The sequence below is a fragment of the Apodemus sylvaticus genome, chromosome 2, assembly GCF_947179515.1.
Source record: "Apodemus sylvaticus chromosome 2, mApoSyl1.1, whole genome shotgun sequence".
Taxonomy (NCBI): domain Eukaryota; kingdom Metazoa; phylum Chordata; class Mammalia; order Rodentia; family Muridae; genus Apodemus; species Apodemus sylvaticus.
Window position 1 is genome coordinate 47,047,137 of NC_067473.1, and position 22,708 is coordinate 47,069,844.

The 22,708-nt window shown below is 39.1% G+C and overlaps 1 protein-coding gene across 2 annotated transcripts in view; it reads right to left on the reverse strand.

The window, feature by feature from the left end:
- Positions 1-2,254: 2,254 nt before the first annotated feature.
- Cadps2 (calcium dependent secretion activator 2) overlaps positions 2,255-22,708 on the reverse strand; it is a 564,078-nt gene continuing 543,624 nt past the window's right edge. For both annotated transcript variants that reach the window (XM_052173304.1, XM_052173303.1), the window contains 2 exons: positions 8,837-8,941; positions 2,255-3,175 (listed from right to left, as the gene is read on the reverse strand). In XM_052173304.1, the coding sequence (XP_052029264.1) occupies positions 3,002-3,175; positions 8,837-8,941 (279 nt within the window). In that variant the 3' untranslated portion in view covers positions 2,255-3,001. The remainder of the gene's footprint in view (positions 3,176-8,836; positions 8,942-22,708) is intronic.

Genomic DNA, 22,708 nt, shown 5'->3' on the forward strand with positions numbered 1-22,708 from the left:
CCCAGCACTCTGCACCCAGCTGCAGTTGCTGTCTCAGCCTGGGCACCCTGCAGGCAGTCACCGCCCTGCGAGTCCCTTTTGCGAGGCAAAGTACAAGGGGAATCCGATTCCCTGGGCTCTTTGCTCCTTTAGGCACCTGGAAGAAGCGGTGGACCCGGTTACCATGGGTCATCGAGGGCGATGTAGGACCGCCCCAGGCCAGGCTGCGACCGGGTTGGGAGAAGAGTAGGGGCCCAAAAATCCCTTTGCACCGGCATTAGAGAACTAGCAGGAGGAAATCTCTTCTTCTGAGCCAGGGACAATGAGCGCGGGCTAAAGGGAATTCAAGTGGAAAAATACGTGAATGCAGGAGACTAACTACAGCCTGCGTACCGAGGTTTCCTCTGGGCTGTGTAGCACTGGGTCTTGTCCGAAAGGACATCCTCTTGCTTCAATAAATATTTGAACGAACGTTCTTTGCAGATGGCTTCATAACTCTTCTTCGATGGACCTCACTTATAACTCTCTGCTCTTGCCTAGATTCACGATGAGTGGTCCCACTTCAAAATTTTTGCGGGACTTGATAGGTTTTCAAATCCTCATTTTTGTTTTTCCTCCCTCAAAGTATTTTTGAAAGAAGAATACCATCTAAAACTGAACTTGCTTTCACAGTTTTTTGGGTGTCCAAACCAAGGATTCTGCACATCAGTGAACAATGAAGTTATATAGGGTAAAGAGAATTTCCAGGCAAAGAAGCACTTTCCTTTTCTTTTCAGTTACTTTGTTAAAGATTTTAGCGCACAATTTTGTGACTCAAAGGTCAGTGTAATTAGACAAAATATGAGCAAAGCCATAATTTGGTTTGCTATTGTCCTACCTGTGGGCTTATTGGGTAGGAAGGAGGAAAGGGAGCATTAGATAAGGAGCAGAAAGTGTCACCCTTGGCAAAGACCCAGGCTGCCATAGTTGTCATATGCAATGCCTCTGCATCAACTGCTTTCCCCTTTGTGAGTCCTGCCAGCTAGACCTTTCCTTTGAAAAAACACTGTTTTAAAGAGTTCCCATCGAGTTAAGAGGACAACAGTTCTTCAGTTAGGACATGGATATAGCACTGACATGCTCTTAAGAAAAATGGATATTTCACTACAGAAAGTGGGGTGTTTGGAATAGATCAGCAGTACAATATGGCATGAGAATGCATAAGGCCAAATGTTCCACTCTACGCACAAGCATGCACGTGTGTACTCACACACTGGTTTCCACAGAGAGCAATGTTGTGTTGAGGAGAAAGTGCCACTGGGTAGTTAAGGGTCACATGCCCGGATACTTAGGGCTTTAAGGCAAAGGGAACTGATGCTGGAGAAAAGAAGGAAGGTGTCTGTGGATAAACTGCTCTGTAAACCAGTGAGTCCTTTTTCGCTCATCGAGGACAAGGGAGGAATCTGCCTTCTTTTATCTTGTCATCTTCCACTCAGGACCTAGGCATCGTGTCCAACTATTGCTATGTAATAATTGTGGATAAATGAGATGTTGTGTATGCTTTGAGTGCCCTAATCACCGGTACAGGACATGACAGGAGAAACAAGTTCCAAAGTTCAAGGCATGTCTGGTATTTCTTCACATCACTGGTGATAAACTCAGTAATACATTCACTTTTTTTTTTAACATGGAAGAAATTACTTGTCAATACAGACTGGGGTGGTTAGTATATGCCTACAGTAACAGCTACTTAAGAGGCTGAGAAAGGAGGATCAAGGGAGCCTAAGAGTTCCAAACCAGTTTGGGAAACATATCAAAACCCTAAAACAGACACATCTCTACCTGTGAATAAGTGTAGTAAAATAGTATGCCAGTTAGTACATATTACTGTATTATCTATCACTATAGTAATATTAGTAAATTAATAAATATAAATAAAATTATTTATCTTAGGAAAAAAATCCAACATAAAGATTCAGGGAAATGACAAATCATAGCACTATATCCTTTAAATCTCCCAAGAAAACACTGGGAGAATTAATAGCAGTAGTGCCAACTAATAATTAACATTACTATTATTACTAATATTACTATCTCTTGATAGTTATACTATTAATATATGGTACTTGAGTAGGTAGTTAACATTTATTTTGCTGTGAATGTATGTTCTTGTACTCTTGTCAGATTGTAGGCCTACTAACTAGCACAGAGCATACTGTTCTTAACTTTTGCTTATTTGATTGAAAACAAAAAGTCATGGAATAAAAACAAAACACAGAGTCGGGTAGTTGGGATGTTTGAGATACTGCAAATATCTCTTACTGCATTTAATCTATTTAAGTTTAATGAACATAGAGGTTGCTCTGACTGAATGGATTTTTATTGCCGGCAAGCTGTTACACTTGTGTTGTTGGAAGCACACCTGGCGATGTGGTACACATGAAAAAAAATGTTCAGAAAGAAACAGGATGTAAGCCTGTGGCTAATCTAGTCTACATTTGGGTATGATACTCTTTGAAGTCCAGGATTACACCTGCAGACAAATTCAGAGTTATGAAAACCAAGGCTAAAGTTTTCTACACATCACAACACTGGCAAATTACAGAACAAATCGTACATAAATTATAAGTGGGAGGCACACCACTTTGACAGAAGTACGATAGTTGGTGCTGTGACCAGAAATGGCTTCTCTTCACAATGCTGTGTCATGGGAGATGCATATCTCATATGACACATAAGACATTATTTTGATATAACTATTACAAAGAAAATTCTGATATACTAACAACAACAAAGAAAGAAAACAAAACGACAGAAGCAGTTCATATTCCTGTCACGAGCACAGCCAATTTTTAGGTCAAGCTATACATGTGAAAATGGTTTTCTTTCCAAAAATACATGGCATTTCTCTCATTATCTCCAAGTCCACATTCTAAAGAAATTAGAGCATTTTTATTTGGTCAGGACAGTAAGCACAGTTACAAGGACAAGGTGCACAGAACACAGCCGAGGCCGTCTGTCCTTTCGAGGGAACTGTGTACCATCAGCCTTCTTCCTCCTCATCACTGTCCTTCATGGTAATGCCCTGAAGTCCTCCTCCTTCTGAGACAGAGGCTGTGGCCTCCTCCACAGTTAAACGTCTGTGCAGAGTATCGTATGTCTTACTGTTCAGCGTTCCCTCCAACACACCTTGCAGTCGGAAATCCCTATAGGTTTTCTAGAAGAAGGAAAGAGTATTAGTTAGACATGTGCACATACACAGACACCTATTCATGCAGATATATGCTAGTGTACTTGAAGGGCATTTTAGGAATACAGGGGAGACCCACTAATGGATTCTAAATGTGGCTGCCCACAGCAATCACCTTGTTAGTGTATTTCTGGGGAGTAAACAGAATGGGGTGGTGCTACTCAAACTCAAATCCCATGGATAGGTCAAAATGTTATGACTACCAGATGACAAATGAATTCCCCTTCCCCAAACATTACTAATTGAACTGAGTTTCATACTAAGTAATCTGTAACAAAGGCAACACAATATGTTTATGTGGTTTTTTTGTTGTTGTTGTTTGGTTTTGCAAGACAGGGTTTCTCTGTGTAGCTCTGGCTGTCCTGGAACTCTGTAGACCAGGCTGGCCTCAAACTCAGAAATCCGCCTGCCTCTGCCTCCCAAGGGCTGGTATTAAAGGCGTGCGCCACCACTGCCTGGCTACGGTTATGTCCATTTTGAACAGGAAGGATTTCTTAGGTTTTCAATTGGGGAGTTTTTCCTTTAATACTGAAAAATATTCTTAATTTTATAACATATATTAGTTTTGGGGGCAGGCACTGGAGGAGAAAGTTTATCATGAATAGAAGTTCACATTTTATGCACTTATGAATTACAAAATGTATTCACTCATGGTATGATACTGGAAAGTTATGTCCGTATTGTGCCTATAAGATTTTTACCTTTTTCCTCTGAAATGCTCCTAGCACAGTAATATAACAATTATGGAAAAAGGTTTCCATAGTTAGGAAGTTAAAACAAACATTTATATCTTTTGGTAAAATAATAAGCCATCATGTAACATGCTAGAACTGTGATTTATGGACTATCTATGAATAGAATTCAATGTCTAGTATTTCAATGTAATTCAATGTTTTTAAAAATTAAAATTACATTTATTTGTTTTGTGTATGTGTGTGTGTGTGTGTGTGTGTGTAGTTTGTCTGTGTGCATGTGTGTGACTATCAGAGAACAACTAGCTTGAGTTGGTTTTTTTCCTGTGACCATGGGTTTTGCAGATCAACTTAAGGCTGTCAGGCTGACAGCAAGTGTCTTTACACTGAGCCACCTCATTGGCTGATTGGGAATTCTATAGCAATTCTTCATTCCCTCCTCCCCCCCACCCCGTGGGATTTAAAATGCGTAACCTATAAGCTTCTCCTATGTTTAAAGTGTGATTTTTTTCACGACTCAATTAGACTGATTGATAGTATAGTAGTATTGACTTTGGCAGTGGGAGAATGTCTACTTAATAAGAAGACAACAAGAACTCATGAAGATACTTCATTTCACAGAGAACTTTGAGAGGCATTTAAAAGAAGCATCTTTCCCTAGTCTGCTGTCTGCTAGATTTAGAATCAGAAGCAGGCAGACTTCAGTGGACTTCCCAAAGTGTTAGTTGATGCCAACATGTCACATTTGCTAAGTGACTGATGGTAGGTAGGGTAGGTGTTGTTTGATCTGTTTTTCAATAAGCAATAGATGAAAAAAAAAAAAGAATCAAATCAGGAGGGATATTGTATCCCATTGTGCAACTTCATAGCCTCTGTAGATGGGAACACAGTGAAGAGGAGCTTGGTTCTGTTCAATAGAGCAGACATGGTCAAAACAGTTCTATCAAAACACTCAGACAAAGCTGGCAAACTCCAACATTGGCACCAAAGGCACGTATCGCATGGGTCAGGAAGCGCATCCTAGGCCCCTCATTCGGCCTGTGCAAGCTCTGCCCACAGCTTTCTGGGAAAAGCAGGAGCACTGGCAGTAATGGAAGCTCCTGGAAAGCTCTGGACCTGTCTCTCTTTTACCCTCTTTCCTTGGCCTGTGCCCATAGTCTCTCTAGTTTTGACGTGTAGATGTAAGGGCGGAGGACAACGTAATCTTTCTCATTTGATCCCTTGACGGGAGTAAACTTCATGTTAAAAACCAACACCAGTATCTATAATGCTTGGCTGGGATCAGTGTCTCCATAGCAAATCTGATTTAAATTTGGAAAGTATTTTCTCTTAGATGATCAAATCTAGTTCCACTTAAATTTCAATTACTTTCCTTAAATCACATACAGCCCACTACCTTCATATTCCCTAACTGGAATAAACTTATTATAATGTACTCATAAGCTGCCTTCTGATTCATAAGTTACCCATAAGTACCACTAAGGTGACATTGCTTTTTGATACCAAAAGTCATAATTCACATTTAAGACCAGAGACTAACTCTGAAATGTGAATTTTGCCTAGAAAGTGTGATAGCTAATATACACGACATTACTGCCACAAATATTTGTATTAAACCCTAGAGTCTTTTCAATTAGATTAAATTGTATTAGGCACACAACACACACACTCTTCACTTACAGATGAATAATGATATACTGTACTGTGCCATAATTACTTACTAAATTTCTAAGTTTGCTCTTTGGATTTGACTGGAATGACTTCCTTTAGACTTAGTTGAATTATTAGTAAGTTAGCTCTGATAGACTTGAGCTATGGATTTGAAGTCCCACAGGCTTTCACATTTAAATATACTTAAGGTCATTTCCTTACTGTGAGCAAATTACAATCAGGAGGTGGGGTGCAGTGCAGATCCTTGCAAACTCTAGTCCATAAAATGCTGCCAACACCCAGGATGTCCCCAGCACCCCAGTGCTGAGGTGGCTTTTCCCTAAGAGGAGGACCTGCCACAGGGCGCTACTTGCTTCTTTGCTCCTCGCAAAACATGCAGCTGATTTACATTAATTTCTTTAATATGTTTTATGGCCACTAGGGAGAACACACGTCAACAACCATTTTGATTATTTGGGGGATCTTACTTTTCTCCTTTTCAAAGAATTCATTCTGATGTTAAACTTTCACACATAATTTCAGACTTTGATTTTTTTCTTTTAATGCCAGACATACTGATCTTACTGTCTGTCTGTCTGTCTTCCTCCCCTTCTCTCTCCCTCCCTCCTCCTTTTTCCTCCTCTTCTTCCTTCTCCTTCTTCTCCCCCCCCCCAAAACAAATGAATGAATGGTACTGCTAACGGAGGAAGTTGACTCACACAGATCATTCTCAGGTCTTTCTGGCCTTGGAACAATGGCCATGCCTGTGAGTAGTGAGGGAGGAGGTAGAGTTGAGTCTGGTCAAGTTGAGTGGATCCAGGTTAGAATGCAGAGGTCTGCTGTAACAGGCAGGCCAAATCCAAATGGTCTAGATAGAAGGAAGGGACACCTAGCAGCCCTCACAATTCTACATGCATGATGTATAGTCCTTCTTAGAAAAATCAGTGGAATATGGTTACAAAAAGCAAAACTGTGATTATGAGTTAAAAATGATTTTTATGAACAAAACCAAAATCATTTCTATAGATTTGATGATGAATCATTGTATGACACTGTTAAGTCATGAGCTGTGGCTGGTGGGACAGGTCTGTAATTTTTTGTATTTGGGAAGCTGAGACAGGATGATTCCCTGGTGTTCAAGATCTGCCTAGGTGACAGAGAGTCTGAGGTCACCCTAGGAAACTCAGCAATAGCACGTCTCAAAATAAGAAATGCAAAAATGGATTGGAGATATAGCTCAGTGATAGAGTGCCTAGCATAAATGAGGTTCCTAGAGTCAGTCTTCAGCACAGAGAAAAGTAAAAATAAAGTCAAATACTTATGTAATTTAATTGCACACTTACTAGTTTTCTTTATTTATGGCCATAAAAGGAGATTATCTTAGAATAAGATAACATTGGATTACAGCAATATGAAAAAGCTGCTGTAATATTTATAAAGTTATTAACTGTTCTTTCATGGTAAAAATTCACTCATGAGAAGTTGTATTCTCTTAGCATATTCTATGTATAGGTTATTAACTATCCTTATGTTGTACACTTTAATTATAGACTGTTTTTGGAAATCACATCTCAGTAAGTTGAAAGCAGTGCATGCTCTTTATTTATTGAGATGCATTAATATAAGAAAATAAATAACTTTCAAGCTTTCAAGAAACAAACAGGTAAGTAATAAAAAACATTTTAATCCTCCAAACAACAAGATTAGGTATCAACGGAGAGTTGGAAGAATATACGACTTCTGACATCTTGAACACAATAGTCAGAAGCTTGAAATACCGGCTGGAGAAGACAGCCAGCTGGCCCCATTTAAATAACAGTATACACTGTGACAGCAACAGATACATGCATATGTAAGGTAAACACAGTATCCTGATTGTCTTTTATGCAAAACAAACTTCACTTGAAAGCAGTCCAAGTTACATTTTTAGAAACAAGGAAGACAAGATGGTGGAGTAAGGTGCATCTAAATGTGTCACAGTATGCTATTAGTCCTTTGTAAAGCAAATAATACCTGCTATGAAAAATTGAAGATATTTTGTTTTTTATATGAAATGTGTCTGGAGTATCAAAATGCCATGTGTGGCAATCACTTTACTTGTTTTTGGTCACTGATCATCATTGCTGTTATTTTAGCATGGTTCAGTTCCTACTTCCGGGCAAATTGCCTAAATCTGATTGTGGAACAGAATTCATCTGTGGCTCTGACTTGTAAGTTGAGTGTCCATGGCACAAAACAATTTGTACGTGAATTAGACTCTGGGAACCAAGAAATTTTTTTTGTGGTAAATTTTTAAATGTGAATGGAAATTTCTTTTATGTAATTTAGTGGTACTTTGAAAATTTCAGCATGTATTAGAGTCTTCTGGAGGCTTGTTAATCGGTAGATCAATAGGCCTTATCATTAAGTCCTGATTCCACTGGTTTAGGCTGTTGCCAAAGGACCCTGTGGTTCTGATGAACCTGAAGGGGGTGCTGATAGGTCAGAATGGCACATTAAGAAGCACTCTGTGTGTGTGATCACACATGCCTGACATATTACATACATATGTATCATATATGTGTATATATATGTATATGTATATGTGTACCACTAATAAATAGCATCGAATGGAAGGTCTTCTGCATGAAAAAACTTGATTCTTGGTTTGTTTTCAGTTATATCAAACATTTTGACTTCTGAAAGAAAAAGTCAATGAAGTAAATTTTTGCCCCCTCTATAAAAATTCTGTTGAGTAGATAATCTTAAAGCTCCCAGCTGTTAAAGGTAAAGTAGAGGCTAGTACATTTTTCTCTTGAAGAGCGACGGTCCAAGTGCTCTGCTGAATGCATGTAAGAGTTGTGTTAACAGTTTTGGATGCTCTCTAATAGTCATGTCCTTTACATGTTAGAAGAGGCATAGTTCCAAAAGAATCCGGGCTGCATAATACCTAATATAGTGTATATAATTTCCTAATAGGGCATTGGGAAGACACACACCTCCCTTATTTTGTTGTCAAGTACAATTCAAAAGCTCTCATGATTGATATATTGTCCTAATAAACACAAAGAATGTACTTTATTCTTATGACAGCGAGTGTAAAATCACTGCAGACCTACCACATTTAAGTGCATGCCTGGGGTAATCGTGCGCATTGTCTTCCACTCTAAGAACTTGCCTCCACCAACCTTTGGGTTTTTTTTTATTTTTTTATTTTATTTATTTATTTATTTTTTGGTGGGATGGCACCTTACCACTATTCTTTATGGGTTGGCAGACGATTCACATTTCAACACTTTTCATTTACCTTCACAATCTTGATGAGAGTCTTCAGTTGGTAAATATGAAGCTGGAGGTCTAGTCTGTCAGCCAGCCACACACAAATGACTTTCATGGAATTGCTGTACCATTGCTGGAAAGAAGGATGGGGGTGGGGAGGAGAAGGAGGACAAAAAGAAAACAGTCTCTGCAGTATTCATTTAACAGACTCAGTAATGAGAGGGTAATGAAGCACTCTGAAATGACCACAGATCAGCACTTGAAGTCAATAATGCTATAATTTCCTGTTAACAGAATTGTATGTTTTGCTGGCAAATCTGCTGAGCTGACCTGGGCTGTTCTTTCTATGAATTAGCATTACAGTGTTTAGCTGTAACATATTCATGGGGAATCATGTGTTTTTGCTCTTTGCAGCCTAGTGGCCTGGTTTGCAATTTGTAACAATGGGTACTAAATACATATTATGAGACTGAATGGATGGCCAAGCTGCAGAGGAAAAAGAAAACAAAGAAAAGAAAAGAACAATAACAAAAACACACCAGGTAAATCATTTTCAAAGGGAAATTTCCTATTGGTCTTCATGCTATGAAAAATTCAGACACTTAGGAGAGTTAGAACTTAGTCATGATGTCACGGATTAGATATAACATTTGAAGGAATGCAAAAAGTATCTACAGCTTACTAAATAGTGGCCCATCATGCTTTTGTATAAATCTTATGAAGCAATTGCCAAGATGTTTTATACTACTTAAATCAAGATTTACTAAGATCACAGGAAGAAGCACTGTCGAGGTGGAATTCTTGTATGCAGTAAGAGTCACAAAGCACAAATTGTCACCCAGATCATGAAAGGAAAAGATCTACATTGCTTTGCGAGTAGTCTTGGAGGCTTCATCTTTTTTTCCCATTTATTATAGCTCTATTGAAGGGGCAAAAAAAAAAAAAAAAAACCCTGAAATTTTTTGGCAGCAATCTCCTGCTCTGTATAATGTACACTGAGCAGAAAAATAAAACATAAAAAGATTTCTTTTGGTCTCCTATTTCCAAGAAGGGCATCTGATATTAACTGTGACATTTTTAAGAGATTTGGTGATGGTGATTATGTGACAGAGCCAGGTATTGGTGATGACGTAATAATGCTGCCACTCATTGGAGAACAGAAATATCAGCACTGATTTGGCATTCACAAAATGATAGAAGGGTTTTGAAAGAGTTGTTTGTGTGTGTGTGTGTGTGTTGTTTATATACATAAACATGACAACATACCACATATGTCCCTGTTTTTATGAATCCAAACACAGATTGTTTATAAAAAAAACTGATATTTTTCTCCATATAACACAGTAAAATTTAACATCTAAGAAATCATAAGTTCTACAAGTCTAAAATTCATCCAGACTTGGATTTATTGACGATTTAATAGTAGTAGGATGTAACCGAGTCAGAAATGATAGTTTAAGTACAAAATGAATTAGTCACCCACTTTATTTCTATTAATTTGTGTCTCTACTGAAGATTTAGGCTTAACATGTGACACGCAAATTAAAATGAGCTGATTTACTAAATATGACCACACAGATTACTGAAAATGCCATGATTTACATTTCAGAGTAGACTGAGAGTTAAATAGCTACTGCTCTTTCCCAATAAATACTGTTTACTGTCCCAGTCCCAGTACTGTCCAAAGTATATTGGAAGTTTTATAAAATGAGATACCCACACGCATACATTCTTATATTACTAGTTGATACGGTGCTTCAACTGATACATGGTCTCAAAATTTTTTATAGATACATGCTAGCTTTTATTTTTGACATTAATTATTCATTCACTCCCCCTACCCAAATTATTTAGCCTTAGTTGCTTGTATTTTAATGTAGCTGAACACTTGGGTATGACTGGCAATACTGAATTAGCATACTAAGACCCTACTCCTACCTATACCACACTGAACAGATATTCTAGAACCTAAAATGCTATCAAAATGGACTAAACTTTAAAAAAATTCTACTCTTTGTATGGGATAGAAAATTTTTTTCCTGTTGGAGGAGAGAAAATATTATATATCATATAAAGGCTAGCACAATGAGGCGCAGCATTAATGCGTTAGTGTGTACATGTTGAGTTGTATAAAATTCAGAGAAATGAAGTCTTCCCTTAAAAAAACCACTCAACATGTACCTTTATGTTTTTAAAAAAGTCCCCATATCATTTCAAATTAGTTTAACTTAATTTCCTGTCCTGTATAAATGGTGCTCACGACGATCCTATAATGATAAAAGGACATTTAATAGAACACAGACATTATTATTAATCTAATACTCCTAACATAGTACCCAAATTATAAATTAAGAGAAAATGAGCTTGGGAATAAAATAATATAAACCGGATGAGAGCAATAGAGACAAACATGTTGGTGGTGAAGGAAAAGTTTAGGCTATTTTTCCTCAATCTTCCCTTGGAGGCAAACATCTCTGTTCTAGAAGCAAAGTATCTCAGAAACGTTATCCTATCTATCTGTTCAGAATGTATGCTTCTTGATTCACATCAAGGCAGACTGAAGAATAACTGTGGCTGAACTGAGGGAGCTACTGGGGCAGCAGTGGCTCAGGGCTCAGGACTCAGCCCAAGAGGCCACGGAAGAGCAAGGGAATAGGAATACCACTGCACTGCCACGGTCCTGCCCGAGAGGAAACTGGAGCCCTCCCTCACGCTCCCCCAACAAAGCCACCACACAGGACCTTCTTGCAGCTTCATATTTCTGGTACTGGAGTTGATATGTCTTTTCTAAGGTTGAAAATACAAGTAGGTCTCCCTCCCCACTTTTCTTGTCATTTTGAGAAGAGATCAAATTGGGTAAGCTTCCTTCGACCCACCAAATCAAACCCAAGCAAGCCTTTGCATGAAATAAAGAAAAAACAAAAACAAAAACAAAACAAAACAACCCCCCCCAAAAAAAAACCCAAAAACCAAAAAATTGAGAGGGTGAATATGCAGCGGAATCAAAACCTTAGATGTTAGGAAAACTCCTTTTCATTTTGCGAAAGTTAATTTTACAAAGTAAGTTATGTGACTATTTACTTCGCTTCAGGGACTCATAGGAAGGCACAACCCCGTAGGCTTAACCCAGCCCAAGCCCAGGGAATGGGGTTTTCCCTTCAGTTGATCCTATGCTTTAGTCTACTGTGGGATAAAGCAGTAACTGTATATTTTACATTTTTTTCCCTTCTACAGCAATCCATGATACTATTCTGCCACTTTAACCAAAAAAAAAAAAAAAAAAAAAAAAAAAGCTCCTTTTTTTTTTTTTCTTTTGTGGTTTATTCAGCTCCTGTAAGGGCAGGCACCACTCACTCGCTTCATCTTCTTGAGATATCTCTTTTAAAGCAAAAAGAAAAGGAAAGGAAAGGCTAGGGCTGACTCTGTGAGACCCTTGTATTTATTCACACTTATTGTGCATGACTGTCGACGGGTAAATCATATTAGCGGCCCGTCTCCCCATCAAGCTGCTACTTGCTTTCCAACCCTGGGAAGGTTCAACAAATCAACAGGAGCACGGAAAACAGAACATCAGTCTAATCTAGTGTTTAAGGTGAAGTTTTCAAACCCAATCTAAGAAGATCTTTAGAGCAAGCAACAAGCTGAAGGGCTCAGAAGGTGGTATTGACAAGGAGGGAGTGTGGAAATATTGAGAAGCGCAGCACTTGTGCATTTTTAATAACAAGAGGGTCAACAAGGGCGCAAGCTCCCTTAGTGCCAGGAGTTGCCACTGACTATGGAAATTGCCACACCAGGGCCGTAAACGCTCGCAGTTCATCAGCTTTCTTAAACACCCTGAACCCCCTCCGCGGACCTTTAGTCTTGAATTAACAAACCAAAGCAATGAAAGAGGGTGCAGTCTGAATGGTGGGCATTGATCCCCGACTGTGTCAGCACTGCTACAGGCCCTGAAAATCTCTCTCCATTGTCAATAGAAATTGACAAACCTCCGCTCCTAAATAGTGCAGCTGAGCCGGGCGGGATCCGCGCAGCTGTAAAGGGCTCTGCTCTCGGGGCCCGGAGCACTAACAATGGAACAAGCATGAGCTCTTTGTCAGCCTCAGACTCGGCAATTTTCTAACAAGGATTAAAGTTGTTTCTCCGCAGAGCTGGTGAAAAGAGATTTAGCAACATACCGTGCTTTCTTCGTGCAAGTTAAAGAGAAGTAGTTAAGGAATGTCATTATTCTGTTGACTAGAGGAGATACAAAACAAATATATTAAATATGCACAACCCCTCCTCCCCTTTTGGGCCTCATTTATAACATTTGGAGGATGATTCCATTAAGTATAACACTTATAGCCTGGGAACAAGCACTTCACATTTATTTTGGAAGTTTTATTTTTCAAAAGTCCAGCTGCTTGCCACCCGGAACGAGGTCTCAATACATACTAATGCACAATGCCTTTAGACCCTCTGTGGCTGATATTCCTAAATCTGAATCACAAGACCCCATAGGGGTTATATATTGAGGCTGCTTCAAGCAAATGATTTCTGGCAGAATGCAGCTTCTGATGATGATGGCAAAGCAAAAATAGCCGCCTCGCCGGTGGCACGGATCTGTGATGTGTTTTCTGCTTAAGTGTTTAGATTTTTATTGATTACGAATTGGCACAACTAGTTGGTATATTTTCATCCTCCTCCAGCTATGCTTGTCTCAATAGGTTAAAAAAAAAAAACAGAAAGGAAAGAAGGAAGGAGAAAGAAAGGAGGAAAAAAGGAGGAAGGAAGAAGGAAGAGATGAGGAAGGATGGAAGAAAGGAAGGAGGAAGGAAGGAGAAGAGAAGGGATAGAGGCAAGGAAGAGGAAATAAGGAGGGAAGGAGGGGAGAGGAAGGATCAACACCTTTCAGGGCACTAAGGTTTGATGGGTGGCTAGATTCCCAGAGTGAGCAGTGTTTCTTCATGCATTCAAGAGAAGCTGTTTAAAAGGGCTCAATTACTTGCTTGAAATGGAATAAACCCCACAAAAATCTCATTTTAGGAAATGCAAACTTTGAAATCCAGTAGCTCAATTGAATTGAATTGAAGAACAGTTTTTTTTTTTTTTTTCAATGTTGAAGGCTTTGGTATGAGTGAGAACTATAAGCCACCCTCTAGGACCACTTAGTGGCCCCATTAGAGAGACAAAAATTATAACCACTGGTGCTCTACAGTTTTAGCAGCACACTGAAAACATGCACGCTCCATTGGCTATCCACTGTAACTTCTGCCAGCAGCCCATCTACTTAATAACTAAATCATGGTTCTATTTCACTCACTCCCCAACACTCAAATGCAAACGTAATATTAATGTAAATGCGATACAATAATGCCATCCCCACCCCTAATTCAGATCCAGATTCACTCAACAGATCCCCAGACTTGATTTTTAAGTCTCAGCTGTGTTAGCTTGGGAAAGGGTGAAGGGCTGTATTTAAGGAAAACCGAAACCAACAGTATTACAGCTGAAAACAGAGGATGTGTTCTACCCAACTGACCCATGAGAACACTGTCCATTAGGCACAGAAATGGTCCTGGAGGATGGGGCGGATGGAGTAGAGAGTATCTCCTGGCCAGGGTAGCTGGGGTGCATGATAGCTGCTCAGGGACCAGAGAAGAAAATAGGCCCTGGGAAGGAGGTCAGAAGGAAGACGGTGGCAAGCCCCTTAATCTATCTGCTCAAGTGAGTTGGTCTGATCAATTGCCAGTACCTCAGTTTCTTTACCTGATGAGGAGGTGCAGATTATATAAACTAATAGCTCTGTAGAAATGCTGGTCATGGGGGGGGAGGGGGCTGGGCAAACAGTTCAAGGTAGAACACAAGCTTACCAAGCATGAGACTCTGTATTCTGTTCCCCAAAATGGAGAAAACCATTATGAAATCAGATTGATTGTTTCAGGAAAAAGCACAAAGACTAAAAGAAAAAGGTAAACTATCAAATTCTCATTCTTTCAGGGTTTTTTCTTTTTCTTTTTCTTTCTTTTTTTTTTACACTGTTTGGATATCGCTTTATTCTTTCAGAATAAAGAAACAAGAAAGTTTTGAGTTCTAGAGTTTTCTACTGTTTGCTATTTTGTCTTAAATTCATTTTCTCTCATAATAAAATACAGACACAAGAATGGAATAACGAAGTGTAGTAAGGAGTAGGGCTACAGAAGTCTGAATTATCACCTTTATTGCTGTTAATTTATATTGCTATTACTTATTTTGAGATAGGGTCTTCTGTATTTTAGGGTGGCCTTGAGGTTGCTGTGTAGCCTCTGGTAAACTTGAAGTTCTCTCTCTCCCTTCTATGCCTCCTGAGTGCTACAATTATAGGCTGTGCCTCTGTAGTGCTGTGGGTCAAACCCAGAGCTTTGTGCATGCAAGGCAAGTATTTTATTATCTAAACTACTTTTCAAGTTTTATAGTATTATTATAATTCTGATTATAAAGTCATCAAACACCTTTTATATGAAGTACAAGTAAAATGAACTTAGGTCAACTACAAACTTTGGTGAAGTAGGTGGTATTAACAATTTTGCATATTTACATGCTAAATAAGTAGAAAACCGGATTTAGATGAAATAATTTACTTATTCAGAGCTATATATCCTATATGATTTTTAATTTATATTTTGGCTCCAAAGTCTATGTTTATAATTGTTACTGCATTTCCTTTTTGAAAACAAGCTAGTTTTCTGTACTGTTAGCAAAAAATTCCAATTCTTTGAGGCAATTTGAAGCTTCTAGTATAAAAGTAAGAAAATAACCCCTTTAATTCCTGGTGGCTGCAAACTGATTATGACACAGTTCTGTGCACAGATATGAGGGGTTCTCAACCATTTCAAAGATGTTCACCAGTTTCTCGAAAGTTGAAGAAATCCACACACAGACACCAAATATATCTATAAATCTGCTAATGTAATGTGCAGTGTAAGAAAATTCTTTGAAGAACCATGTTCCTTTAGGCTAATCAAATGACTGTTATAAGACTCACTCGTACATAATCTCCCCTTGTAAAGTTTTTTTTTTTAATTTGCCCTAATTGCCTGTTTACAAATACTAAAAAACAAACAAACAAACAAACAACACCCAACAACCCATTTTTTTTTTAAAGTGTAACATAACTGAACAGGAAAAAGCTCTGCATAGGAGAACTTTATACTTGTGGATTTCTGCTTGCCTGCATGTTCTGTTTATTTCTTAAACACAGATGATATACACTTTTTGATGTTTTATAATCAGAGGGATTTTTTAATTTTGTTTTAAGCATGGCAATAACACTTTGATGTTCTGTAAATTATGAGCCTTTCCTTTGCTAATTTATTCATTTAGAGAAAGTTTCTCTTAAAGTTTAGGATGGCCTTGAACACCATATACAGCTGAGGGTGACCTTGAACTCCTGACCTTCTTGCTTCCTTCCCTCCACTGCTTTCCACATGCCAGGTTTATTTAAGGGAGAAAAAGGTAAAATGTGCCAGCCAGGGAGTGTTGACCTCTACCAGACACTTTCTGAATTCAGAAACAAAGTTCTCTGTCATCAGGTTCCGGATTTTTAAATATCTGTGATGACTACAGGTGAGCCAGTTCTGAATTAGGTCCTCCTCAGCCCAGGGCAGAGTACCAGTCCCACACACTGCAAGGCACAGAGGCTCTGTTTAGCTCACTGCTCTATAATTAATCCCAGACCCTCTTAATTCAACGCCACCTAAAAGCCGCTCTACACTACATAAAGAATATCAAAATCAATATTGCTTTATATTATTTGCTATCTTAAAGTAGGCGGCTGCCTCTGCATGTTTACTTTGTAGCTCCCCTGATGCGAACAGGTTAGTTATTAAAATGTAAGGTACTCACTCTTCTCTTCTCTGCCTAGCACCCAGTGATGGAAGCCCCACTTGTTTGGTTTGCACACTGGTTTGGTTACTATTTGCCAGAATAGTCTGGCACAAATCAGTACGTTTTTTTAGTCATCATAGTGTCTGTAACAGTCTAGGGCACGGAAATCATTTAAGAATGATTTTTTTGGGGGTGCTATGGCCATTTTCTCTTTCTGGTTAGATGATGATTTACACACTGTAATATAAAATTTTAGTCTATATTGTATTATAAATCAATAACATAAGGCCTAAAGCAAGATAAAGTAATCTTCAGGAATTGCTACTAAATGGTAAGATTTCATTTCAGGGTAAGATCTAAGCTTGAGAGTATGCTGGTTGAGGGTCTTCCTACTTGAGTACTTTTAAATCAAGAATGGGAAACATTCGAAGCTCCAGTCTTCAAAGTACACAGGGAATGGAGCCAGCAGCTGCCCTTCTGCTTCAGTCTTGGTAAGTTCCCACAAGGGGTGTGCAGCAAGCAATGGAACCAGTGGCTCCGCCTTACGTTGGATTTCTCTGTGACTTTGGCTTCTCAGCCTGCCAGCACCATTGGACTGGAATTGGATTACCAACTCCATCTCCCTGGCTGTATGTAGTCATATTAGTATTGAAGATGCAGCTCATCATTGTCTGCTATGGAAACAATATTGTTTCCAACCAGGGAGAATTGGGTACTCTCTCTCATTTTATGCTTCTTATATCCTAGCCATGTGTTGATGATGATGATAATGATAATGATAATAATAATAATACACGATGTGTTACAAGTCACAAGGTATTCACAGAATCTTACTCGGATCACTATCTTTAGCCTCTGGCAGAGTGTTTGGAAGATAGCATACATTACAAATTTGTTGGTGGATTCATTTTTCTATTTGGAAATATAGAATGCTATTTGTATATACAAAATAGTAGTATGGCTTTTCTATAGAAAAATGACATAATTGTGTCAGAGCCTGTTGTTTTGAATCATGTTCTATTAATAGAAACAGAATTTAACAGGGACCTATTAAATCGCTCCATTGGTAGAGTGCTTGTTATGCATGCATGAGGTCCTGGGTTCAACCCTTGCACTGCAAAAATCCAATAGACATTAAAGTTGTTGGAGTTATGAGGGAGACAATTGTACTTATCTAAAGAAATGGTACATAGTAGTAAAATAGAGCTTAAATGGTGACAGTCATTTCATGCTAGCTGAGGACTGAAGGGGAAGTATTACAAACTAGAAAAATTTCACGCCCATATATGTGCACTCATACACGGAGTTATACTAGCACTGGGTGGTAAGATGTGTTCAGCTCTAGACTAGCTTTAAGACTGTCACCCAAGTACCCAATTGACTCTCCAGAATGTGTCTGGTTATCTGGAGACCTGCTCTTCTAGTTATCTGAGGCTCTGAGGCATCTCTGAAGATGGAGTTGGAAAAGCAACACATCTGGGAAATGTCTATACCAGTTGACTTTGTGAGCTGTTTTTGTTGCTGTGGAAGTGTGAATTTCTCTTCGAGGACACATGAGAGTTCACTTGGAGTTTGAGCAGAGAACCCAGGGAGGGTAGAGAAGGGAGACAACTGTGTGAGATTCTGGTCCCTTCAGTTGGTGGAGAAACACTCAGCCTGGATATGAATTGGGTTGGAACTAAACCTGTGGCAGTTTTCCAGTCATCTATGTGAAACACAGAGAAATCACCACTATTTGGTAGCTTGAAGTGATACTCAGTTTTGTTCTGCATTGTGTCTCCACTTGTAAATATATCTGTGAATATCAATTTTGAAGACAATAGTAAAACATTCTAGGTGGAAATCAACTATTTCTCATGAAAAATTGTGTGCTCTTAAAACATAAACTCCTTTATAGTAGATACTTGGTTAGCACCAGGCTTCTGACTGTTTACCCAGCATTTTTACAAGTGATCAATAAATGTAGGCTACATAAAAACGATGGGTAAAGATAGAGGTTGGAGCATCTTCTGATTAGAAAGCAACTATGTGTGATGGAGTCAGCATCTAACGTTTGATTAGCCATTTTCACCATTGTTTACACGTGGCCATTGAATAATGCCATAGATCTGACTTCTACCTTCTCTGTGTGCACAATATATATCTTAGCGAGAATTCTATACCAAGAAACAAGGGCAGATAGGAGGGGCTAAGAAGGAAACCAACAGAAAGAACTATAGTAGTAGAAGTAAGTTCAAGGAGACAGTACAGTGTACGTATGGGAGAGCTGTGTATCAGAGTCCATGGGTAGGAATAAGGGTTGAAGGAATCTTGTCCGGCCACATTCAGATACTGCATATTATTTATCTCTACTCTAAGCATGACAGTGAACACCTTGAGAAATTTCAAAGCCTAGCCATGACAAAGATGAAAGGGCTGGGAAGGGGGCCTACGATGAGAAGTTAAACAAATAAGGATTATTTTTCCAGGAGTAGACATGTATGACAGGTACCTTAATAACAGTCTTCATGCATAGGAAGGATTATTGCTGAGAACGCTGATACCTGTTTTTTTGTTCTCCAGGGAGAGGAAAGGAGAAGTAAGATTAAAAATGCAGCATGAAGAATTTGGAAGATGTGGGTGTTGGAACTTTCCTTTTTAAAACTAAGAGATTTGTCTACATTAAGATAGCAGAATTTAGTTTTTTTTTTTTTTTTTTTTTTACCTTTTCTAGGCATGGGTTGAGATCAGGAAATATAGACTCTTGGTAAGTTAACTGTTTATAAACATGTTTCTGAATCAGTCTTAAAATCAGCTTTCTGACAAATCATCCAGTAACTAGACTGAATGATTTTGCCAAAAGGCTACTTTGCCTCACAGATTTTTTTTTCAAATTTGGATCTAGTCAATATTATAGGCCACCTAGCTGACACTGCTGTGCCCACCAGTGAATGGTGCCAAGCCTGCAGAGGGGACCTGCAAGGGAGCTGACTCACAGAGAGAGAATCAAAAAAAAAAAAATGCTACTACAGAAATTGGCCTTGAAGTCATGTGTGTTATTTGCTTGTGAAGTTAGAATTGAAAGCAAGGAGAGTAGTTATCAGTTCTGTGCAAACGCTGCTGCACTGGCCAATTGGTAGAGGTGCTGGTCTTAGGGGAGCTGGGAGTTTCAGTAATAAGCCACCAGCGGCCAGATGCTGTGCAGGCATGCCAAGTGAGCTGTCAGAAGCCAGTATGTACCAGACTCTAGTGCAAGTAAGTGCGGCCCTCCAGACAAGTCTAAGGCGGCAGGAGCGGGAACCCAACAATAAGTTACTTCGGTGTGGTTCCACATAAGGCTTTACTCCCCATCCCTCACTGGTGCGTAAACTCAACACCGCCTTAGTTGCTTCAGTAGCAATCCACCAAGGCTCTCTCAGCAGCTTCGATGTGTGCTAGAGATGTACAATTCTGCATATGGCATTTAGAAACAGTTCTCCAACATGAAAATCCTGTCACCTTCTGTGTGTCCGAGGCAGTTCCAGCACTGCTGAGACATCTTATGGTATCAGCAACATTTCTTTTCTTTTTTTTATTTTTTCTTATGCAAGAAAAAAAAATCTCCCATCAGTTGGCAATGGCCCCTCCCCTCCAAACTCCGAGCACAATTAAAGGTGAGTTAAGGCTCTGGTGGAAATCTAAAGAGCATCAGGAAAGCCCAGCACTGCTCAGCTTTTGAATTGCTTTTCTCCTTCTCGGTTCTTTTAAATGGTTTTCTATGGCAGGGGCATTTTTCTTAATTAGTCACAGCTAATTAGTGTTCTGGCATAGACGAGTAATCAGAAATGTCAGAACTGCAAGGCTACATGGCCCTAATCCTTTGATAATAATTTAGCCTCCTGGGAGGGCCCCAAGCTGCGGTAAGTAGTGACTGACAATAAAGTAAAATTAGGCGGGCGGCAGACCATTAGGATAGAAAAATAAAAAGCACTACCAAATCCTGCTGAGTACCATCAGGCAACTAACTGCACTGCCAGATGAGGTGCCTGTTTAAGCCTGTGTTGTTAATTAGCTGATTCTACCAGCACCGCCACAGATGTCCAGGTGCCTCATGCAAAGATGTGTGTTCCTGGGCATGTGCCAAGTGACAACTGTGGACCCTGATCACATTTCAAGAACCGAAGTTTAAGGAGTCCACGTAGGTCCTGAAGATTCTTTTGAATTATCAAAGAAATAAGATCAACAAGCTACATATTTTTTTTTCTCCTTGTTGAGTTTCTCTTAGGCAATTAGGCACGCTTATCTCAAATTTCCCCGGTTTAATTCAGCTACAGCTTAGATTCAAATGAGGGCCTCTGGCCTCCCAGAACAGTGCCCGGGCTTGCCAAAGCTATTTTGGCATACACTGTACATCAAAAGTGGATGCTTTTTCAATAAATTCTTACACTTACAAATAATAACATTAAAATGAGGATTATTCGCACAAGTGAAGAAGACAGCCACGTTGCTGCAACTTGAGAACGCCTTTTAAAGCACAACAAAGTGTGGGGGGGGGGGAGGCGGGGAGGGGGAGGGAGAGGAGCGGTCGGGATCAGGCTCTGTGCTCTATTTGCGGAGGCGGAGGCAAGGCGGAGGAGAGCTAGCAAACGGTGTTGCAGTAGCTATGAGGGCACTGAGACACGTGGCCCGAAAAGATTCTATACTGCTTATAGAATCCAGATAACACACGTTTAAAGTCTACCTTTAGCACACAGTGAGGCAGGAAAAAGGTGCACAGCAAAATAATAGAAATAAATCTCTTCGGAGACCCTCAAGGACCCCGCTGCACTTGCAATCATCATCCTTTCTGCGGATGGAGCAGGGGAGCGGTTATGACACAGGGGTCGTGGAGTGCTTAATTTCAGAGCGTTGTTAGGAGAGTCCTGGTCGGGCATAATGGGCCAAGGCAGAACGTTTTACACTGGTCAATCTTTTACAGAGGAAACTGAACAGCAAAGAAGATCTTTGCCAATAAAAATCTATGTTGATTGAGGTTGACTCTAGAACAACCGCCCAGGAATTTGAGAGCCAAAGATCACTGAATGAGGGAAGCTGCTATTTTTAAATTGTCATTGACATATAAGAGAACAGAAGTGAGTGGGCAGTGACAGTTTTCACTGGACTCAGTCTCATCCCATTCTCTCTATTAAGGCTCCTTACAGGAAGGAAAAGCCCTCACCAGAAGATAATGGTTTAAAATGTGCACTGTCAATTCTAAATATATCTGACCAAAGGTATCATGAAACGGAAGTTTTATCGTTTTACCTACTGGTCAGTGTTTTTTTTTCCCCTCTCTCTGAGAGGGTCTTGCCATATATATGGACTACCTATGTATCTACCTACCTATCCATCATCAATTATCTATCATTTATGTATCTATAAATGTATATATGTATGTGACTATCTATCTACCATCTATAATCTGTTATCTACCTATCTATGTATATATGTATGTATGTGCCTACCTACCTACAAACTATCCACCATCTATAATGTTATCTATCTATAATCTATGTATGTATGTATCTACCTACTTATCCACCATCTATAACCTATTATCAATCAATCAATCAATCAATCTATCTATCTATCTACCTATCAATCTATCTCTATAATCTATGTGTCTATGTATCTCTATTATCTAAATATGTATGTTTATCTATCCATCATCTATAATCTATCTACCTATCCACCATGTATAATCTATCTATCTATCTATCTATCTATCTATCTATCTATCTATCTATCTAATCTATGTGTCTATGTATCTCTATTATTTAAGTATGTATGTTCATTTATCTATCCATCATCTATAATCTATCTATCCACTATGTATAATCAATCAATCAATTAATCTATCATGTATGTATGTATCTACCTACCTATCCACATCTATAACCTGTTATCTATCTATCTATCTATCTATCTATCTATCTATAATCTATGTGTCTATGTATCTCTATTATCTAAGTATGTATTTTTATGTATCTATCCATCATCCATAATTTATCTGTCTGTCTGTCTGTCTATCTATCTATCTATCCCATAGTATCCTTGAACT